The sequence below is a fragment of the Plasmodium gaboni genome, chromosome 7, assembly GCF_001602025.1.
Source record: "Plasmodium gaboni strain SY75 chromosome 7, whole genome shotgun sequence".
Lineage (NCBI taxonomy): Eukaryota > Apicomplexa > Aconoidasida > Haemosporida > Plasmodiidae > Plasmodium > Plasmodium gaboni.
Genome location: NC_031487.1, coordinates 1043541 through 1052546, shown reverse-complemented (window position 1 = coordinate 1052546; position 9006 = coordinate 1043541). Strand labels below are relative to the sequence as shown.

The 9006-nt window shown below is 19.7% G+C and overlaps 2 protein-coding genes across 2 annotated transcripts in view; one reads left to right on the top strand and one right to left on the bottom strand.

The window, feature by feature from the left end:
• PGSY75_0730500 (hypothetical protein) overlaps positions 1-5934 on the top strand; it is a gene marked incomplete at both ends in the record, with an annotated part of 7551 nt that extends 1617 nt beyond the window's left edge. Inside the window, one exon of the mRNA XM_018785141.1 lies at positions 1-5934. This exon is cut by the window's left edge and continues 1617 nt beyond it. Coding sequence (XP_018642642.1) covers positions 1-5934 — 5934 coding nt within the window.
• A 766-nt stretch (positions 5935-6700) lies between these two features.
• PGSY75_0730400 (hypothetical protein) lies at positions 6701-7391 on the bottom strand (the record flags this gene model as incomplete). The annotated part of the gene is made up of 3 exons (XM_018785140.1): positions 6701-6856; positions 6979-7119; positions 7212-7391. The coding sequence occupies 3 exons, from the start codon at positions 7389-7391 to the stop codon at positions 6701-6703; spliced, it is 477 nt and encodes a 158-aa protein (XP_018642641.1).
• Between the last annotated feature and the right edge of the window lie 1615 nt (positions 7392-9006).

Here is a 9006-nt window from a genome sequence, read left to right as displayed (position 1 = left end):
AATCAAATGCATTATATACACTCAAATAAAAAAAAAAAATGTAACAATAATTATAATTCAAAAAGTCATCGTTTTGTGAAAAACAAAAAAATGTATTCAGCCAAATGTTATAATGAAAATGATAACACATTTCAAAATTTGAATTCTTTCTATAGTGATAATAATATAATTATTAGAAGTAATTCTTTATCAAATATAATAAATAGTAATAATATTTTCTGTAACAGTGATATAAATGATATACACTTTGAATGTTCTTCTATATTGAGTAATCAAAATACATTATTAAGAAATTCAAGTGAATATAATAGAGAAAAACAAAACAAAAATAATAAAAATAATGTTATCAATCATAATTTAAATAATTCTATACAAACAAATGATACTACTAAAAGTAATCCAGTTTATAATTATCACAATCAAAATAATAATAGTAATAATAGTAATAATAATAATAATATTCTTTTTAACACGAATAAGTCAAATTTTAAGGAAAAATCTCTAGGCAATTATCTTACCAGAAGCAAATCATTTTGTGATAATTTTGAAAATAATTCTAAACATAATATATTCAATATTATCTCTGATAAAAAAAAACACGCATCACATAATTATCATTATCTAAGTGGTAGAACAAAAATGAAAAATACACAAAGAAATATTCAAAATGATAATGACAAAATAAAATTAATGAAAAAAAAAAATACAAAATATCATCAAAAAGAAGAAGAAGAAGAAGAACAAGAACAACAAGAAGAACAACTACAAGAACAACTACTGCTACTACAACAACAACAAGAAGAACAACAAGAAGAACAACTACTACTACTACAACAGCAACAACAAGAACTACAAAAGACAACACAACATATTTCATTACCAAATTTATTATCACAACAGAATAACGCCTCCTCATTTAATGACGTACAAAAGAATTTCTCATTAAATTCTAGCAAATTAATTCAGAAAAAAACAAGCCATGATTTAATGAATCTTAATAATATCAAAAATAATTCTTTACATATATCAAACGATATATTATATGAACAAACTGAAACAAATAATAACTCAAAACGTTATAAACCATCATCAAATGAATTAAGAAGTAACTTGTGTTCTAAAGAGAATTTGAAAAGTAATTCAACTCAAATTCAAAATGATAAGAAATTAAATGATCCTATGGAATATTATAGAGATTATGATTGTGCTCAAAAAATTAAAGAAGATATTCTACAAAATGAAAAATTTCCTTTCATATTTTATGATAACAACCTTCGTAATTTAGTTATATATTATAAAGATAATTATACCAATGAAATAAAAACTAAATATTTTTCAGCTCAAAGATTTGGTCATGCCACAGCAAAAAAAATTGCACTTAATTTTTTAAGATCCTTAGGTGTTAATGCAGATTATTTAGAAAACAATAATGTTTTTTCATATGAGAGAGATACTAAAAGTAAATTGTTTAATATTGGAAAAACAAAAGCAAATATAAAACCTGAAGATAATTCAGATATCAATTTAATATATGATAAGAAAAAAAGAAATGTCATTGTTTCATGGAATAATCAAGTTAAAGGTTATAACTTTAGAAAATTCTCAACACAAAGATTTGGTTATGATGTCGCTATTTGTCTTTCCATTGACTTTTATAAAAACTTAGGAGGATTAAAAGAAGAAGAGGAGATAAGAAATTATATTAATCAAATTAATAATTCCTTTAAATATAATCGAAATACATCAAATAATAATAAAAGAGGTAGAAAAAGAGGAAGAAGAGGTCGAAAAAAAATTATCAAAACAAAAGATAATCAATCATTTTCTTCTGCATATGAATCCATAAATTCATCTACCAACAATTTTTATAATAATAACAAAAATTATGACAATAAATCTTTCTTTTATATAGAAAATGTAAAAGAAAATATTATGAAATGTAAACTAAATAATATATCTAATCAATATAATCAAATAAACCAATTTAAAAAATATTTTAACTTATTTTATGTTAATGAAAATATTATTGAAATTTTAGAAAATCACTTCAAAGATTTTAATAGTCTTGATATTAAAATAAACAATATATACAAATATGATTTTTTTTTAAATAAAACATTTCTTTATATATATATGAAATATGTAGAAAATGTGCATACCAAGTTATATATGGAAGAACAACAAAATATAGAACAGCTTTTTTTACCTTTAGAATCAGCATATAAAATAGAAAAAAATATATCTATAGAAAAAGAAAATGTAAAAAAACAATGTATACTAAATTGTTATGACAACGACGAAAGTATATGTACAAATAATAATAATAATGATAATAATAATAATAATAATGATTATAATAATGATAATAATAATGATTATAATAATAATAATAAAAATTATTTCTTCAAAATTGTAGATCAACATTTTGATGTTAAGGTTCAAAATAAAGATTTTCCATTAAAATACTTATGTCCCTATTTCTTAAGTAAAATGAAATATTATAAAGAACAAGACATTTTTATGAAAGGATATTATTCTAGTGATGATTCCAACCTATATGATATTCTTTTAATTAATAATAAATATCATATTAAACATACAGCATGTAATAGCAAAGTAAATATTAGAAAAAGAAGAAATGCAGTAAAATATACTCACAAGACATTTAAAACATCTACAAATAATGAAATTAAACCAAACGAAAAAAATGATATTTATAATTATGATGAGAAGAAAAAAAGAACAAGAAAAAAAATAAAACAAAATGAAATAGAAAAAGAAATGGAAAGGGAAAATCTATACATGAATTTCCAAAACAATTACAAAAATATATATGATTCAAATAATCTTCAAGATGATATTTATCAAAATAATTATACATATGATTATAATTTTGATTATGATGTTGATGATGATTATGATGATGAAGATGAAGATGATGAATATTCTATAAGTGATGAAAAATATGATAATCAAAAGAATTATAAATACAAAACAAGAAAAACTAAAATTAGAGCACCAGGAAGAGGTAGAGGAAGAGGCAGAGGAAGAGGTAGAGGAAAAGGTAGGGGAAGAGGCAGAGGAAGAGGTAGAGGAAAAGGCAGAGGTAAAGGTAGAATAAGTAAAATACATGCTACCAAAAAATTAATATCAAAAACATATTCTATATTAAATAGAAAAACAAACCAAAACATAGGTATAGATAATAATATCTTTTATACTAATAATCAAACGAATTATAAAAATGATAATACCTATTCGTCATTTGTTAAAAGTAACAAGTTTTTATCAAAAAATAAAAATATTAAAAATTTATTGGCTAAAGGAAAAAAATATATAGTCTGTTATAATTACTTAGGAAAAATACAAGTCAAAGTATTTCCTGCTGATGTATATGGAATGACAAATGCACAGAAAAAAACAGTGGATTTTTTACAACAACTTAAAAAAGAATTAAAAACAGAAGGGAAAATATTATATAGTGAATATGATAGTAAAGTAGCTTTTGATGTAACAAATTATTTAATGGATCATATTACCTTAAATTGTAATGAACAAACAAATTACTCATCCGTTATTTTGGGAAATGACCATTCTCTATACCCTACCAATGATATATACAATAAAATTGATAATAACATACCCAAAACAGAAAAAAAAAAAAAAAGGGGAAGAAAAAGAAAAGAAGAAAAAAATATACATGATATAATATCAAAAAATATTGAAACCAATAATATTATAGAAAATGATAAAGCTCTTATACAATATCCATCATTTACACATTTTATACAAAGTGATACACATATTTCCAATTATGCAAATGATAAAAATGATAGACATGTTAGAGATGATAGAAATGATAGAGATGATAGAAATAATAGAGATGATAATAATGGTGGTGATAATAATAATGGTGGTGATAATAATAATGATGGTGATAATAATAATGATGGTGATAATAATAATGATGATAATAATAATAATAATATGGTAGAAAAAAAAAAAAAAAAAAAAAGGGATGAAAATTATATTTTTATGTTTAACCAGAAAAACAAATTATCATACAAAGATGTTGATACAAATATAAATAAATATATTCATCAACATATTTATAATTATAAAAAAATATATTTTATTATCGATGAAGAATTTATAAGAACAAAAATGAGAAATTCATTTCAAAAATATAAAAATAAATTATATAAAGAATCAAATTTGTTAGGAGAAAAATTTTTAAATAGTACAGATAATTTTTTTTTAAAAAAATTTTTTTTGTTTACACAAACAGATAAACATAACGATAATTATATTTGTGAGGAAAGAAAAATTCAAAATAATGAAAATTATAATAATACAAATTTTACAAATGTATCTGATTTTTTTAGGGAACAAGAAAAGAACTATATACAAAATGAGCGAATTACCCATGATATTATCCAGCCATCAAATAAACTTAATAATGAAAATGTCATTCCTATACAATTAGAGAATACCAAAAATCATATTGATGATGACAAATATATAGAAACATCAGATGATAAAACAAATAATTTTGAATATATAGATAATATAATAAAAGTTCCAAATCAATATGTTCTAGTAAAAGGATCCTTAAGTAATAATACTACTAAAAATCTAGATGATATAAATACTTATGAAAAAAATAGCACTTACTCTAATAATAATGACACAGAAACAAATGATCAAAAACATTTTTTGGAATATATGAACAATTTACCCTATTTAAAAGATCATAACAAATGTAGTAATAATACTACTGAAAATGAAATAAACCAAAAACTAATAAATTCTAAGGACACAAAAACATATGATAATAATCTAATTACTGAAAGTCAAGTAAACGTAGAAAAAAATAATGATTCTTTAAAAGAAAATATTTTACAAGCAGAAAACGATATAAATAATATTAATACCTTATATAATACATACAATAAATCTGATAATATGTATCGGTTCGAAAATAACGAACATGTCTTAGAACAAAATCAACAAAATGTAATTGTTACAAGAAATACTTATCCTCATTTAATTCAAAACACTCAAAAAGTCACAAAAGGATTTCTAACTTTACGAAAAGAAAAAGGAATATGTTTAAATGTAAAAAGAGTATATTCCTTATATGATTTATATCATAAGCTTATTAACGATTGTGATTATTCAGAATTTTTAACACAAAATTGGAATACAAACATTTGGAAAAATAAATATGATCAACGCTATGATAATACAATAACGCAGACTAGTCCTATAAGAACAAGGAATTATAAAAAGACTCATGGGTATAATAATAATAATATAGAACAAAATGAAAAATATAGAAAGCTTAATAATCAGCCTATTTTAAATGAAAAAAATGCAAATGATCAAAACAACAAAATTAATCAAATAGATGAATGTAACCAATTGGATCATCTTAATATAACTGAACAAATAAAAACAACAAATTATCAATCTATATTACCAATTAAAATAAAAAAAGAAAATCTTCGTGAAAAGGATCATACACAAAATAGAATATATAATACAAAAAATGATTGGACTGGGTTAGTCAAATATAATACATCAAAAGGTATTGTTAAAATACCTAAAATGTGCATAAATAAATTAGCTAGAAAAAAAGGTTATATGAAAATGACTTGTTTTATATATAGAGGAAAGGGAGAATTTGTCTCCTATTTCTTGGAAAGAGGAAATAAAAATTTTAATTTTAGAAATCAAATAAAAAATGAACAAAATGAAAATGATCATATAGATGCTTATACATCTTATAACGACAATCATAATAATTATAATAAAAATAAACTAAATAATTACACATGTGGTGATATCGTAAGTAAAGATAAATCTTTACCAGATAATAAAAAATATTATTTAAGAGATAAATCCAATATTCAGAATAATATTACATGTTAAAAATTAAAGCATTCTTTCCCCTTACTATATAAATAAATAAATATATATATATATATGAAATTTTTTAATTATATAAATCCTTGTCTTTGCAAAAATAAATATATTCATATGCATACACACATATATATATATATATATATATATACCAATTTGTACCTTGTCATATATTACTTTTAGTATATTCCATTTTTCTCTTATTTTTTCTTAATAATTATATATATATTTATATAATATGATAGAATTCTCATTTGCATATATTTTGAAATTCAAAATAAATTTTTTTTTTTTTTATAGTATAATAAAAGGAATTTTGTCAAAATTTTAAAATTAAATTATGAATATATAATATATTTTATATTAAATTTATTTTACTAATCATACAAATAGCTATTTGTGTGATTCATCTTTTTTGAACTTTGATTATCTTATCTTTTTATTTTTTTTTAATGTTTTTTAGATTGATAATTAACAATTAATTATAATGAATTATGTTTTAAAGTTTTACGAATTTTGCAAAATTTATAGAATTCTAACTTTATATGAATTTTTAATTTATTATAATTGAAAACGTATAAACATAGAAAAAGTATGGGGCATTTAAAATAAATAATATAATATACATATATATATATATATATATATATATAACAAAAAATTTGATAAGATTAATTAAAAGATTTGCATATATATAATGTGTGTATTATATAATGATCTATATATTTATTACAAAGAAAAAAAAAAAAAAAAAAAAAAAAAAAATAGGTATTTAAAAGGATATACTAGCTCCTTCTGTATTTCCTCTACAAACAAACATATCTTTTGCCATCGTTTTTACTTTTAATGAACTTGATCCTTTTGGTAAAACGCTCATAGCATCAACGTCTTGAACAGCAAAAGCTTCATCTGTATAAAGTGGCATGACCTACAATATAAAAAAAAAAAGGAACAATTTTGTAATGAAAGGTATAATTAAAATAAAATTTTGGAGATAATTATAATATATATATATAATAAGTTTTATTTATTTAATTTTATATATTATACTTTGCTTCCTTTTAAAAAATACAAATCCACTTTTATAGGAAAAGAAGTATCAAAATGTGGTAATAAAGTTAACTCTCCTTTTATATCTTTTGCTTCTTTAACAAATTGGCATATTCCCGAATAAAACAATTTTTTGTCCGACTAATATAAAACAATAAATATTCATATATATATATATATATATATATATATAATTTTATTTATATTTTTCGTGTCTTATTTTATTTGCAAACCTGTAAATTTCTGATTAATTCATTTTTTCCATTTCTATTCACAAATTTAAATTCTGGAACCGCTTTTGTTGGTTTTATAAACATTAAAGCATTTTCAACTTTTTCTTTTTTCCATACAATAAATAAAGTCCCATTTGATGCATTGTCAAAAACCAAATAAGCTCCCTTTTCTTCTGACATGACAACGTAAAAAATTATAGATAAAGTAAATGTTTCTTTTTTTTTTTTTTTTTTTTAATATAAATAAGCACATGTATTTAATGTATTTTAATTTATATCAAATATACTACATAATATTTTTATATTATATTTATCTTTTTTTTTTTTTTTTTCAGACACTTGATTTTCTATATAATTTATACATAAATACTTTTATAAAATATATATATATATATATATTAATTTATTATTTAAAAAAAAAAAAAATTTAAGGAATTTATAACATATCAAAAGAAATATGAAATATAACATATAATGCACAAAAAAAAAAAAATTAAATACTATAAACAGAATTTTCCTAGTATAAAAATGATATATATATAAAAAACATTTTCATATCAGAATTAATAAAAAAAAAAAAAAAATTAAACAATATAAGTACATATATATATATATATATATATATATATATATTTATACAAACATACAAGGAACACACTTGTTGCCATAACTCATATAAATGACAAAACTATACATTTCTACATTACATTTTAAATTGAAATATAGTTGTATAAATATTTTAAAACATATTTTTATATACATTTCACAATTAATTTCATACTACAAATTATATATGTAAACATTTTTAAAATGTAATAAAAAAAATCTCCATGCATGTCTTTCATTTTTTCACTTTAATTTTTTTTTTTTTTTTTTACATATGAAAATTCAAATAAAAATATATATTTTTTCACTTTAATTTTTTTTTTTTTTTTTTACATATGAAAATTCAAATAAAAATATATTTAATTTCAGAATCTTTTATATTTATTTATGGTTGTAAATTGTTCACTTAAAATAAATTTCAAATAAGAACATATAAGACACGTCAAAACAAAAAAAAAAATTAAAATATGTATAATTATAAAGTTGAGCATGTTAATTATATATCTATATATTTATATATATATAGATATACATATATATTTTTTAAATATATTTTACTTTACCTTCTTCCTTATTATGAGAAAGTCGACCTGAAATAAATATTAAGATATATATATATATATATATATATGTCGTATGACTTTTAACATTTTAATTATTAAAAAATATATATTTATATTATATAGGCATTTATATTTATAAAAGTACTTATTTAATTTTTTATTCTACATGTATATTATTTTTAACCTTTCACTTGATATACGACATTCCTACAACAAATAGCCATCTTCTCCTTTTTATTAACTCAAATATAGAAACATAAAAAAAAAAAAAGAAATATGAAATAATAATTATATATATATATATATATATGTATAGAGAGAAAAGGTGTATTAACAAAATTATAAATGTGTAATTTCCTTAATAGTAATACTCTACTTATTTTTCTTCTTTTAAATAATCCTTTTATATTATATATATTATTATTATAACAAAAAAAAAACAACAACAAAAATGTAAGATATAAAAATATAAAAAATAAATAATATAACACTTTGAATGTTTCTAAAATATATAGATGATTTTCATTGTACAACTATTAAATGAAAATATTAAAAATATAATTTTCTCTTTAAACAATTATTTTAATATAATTAAATGTTTTTAAATATATCAAGTTATTATATTA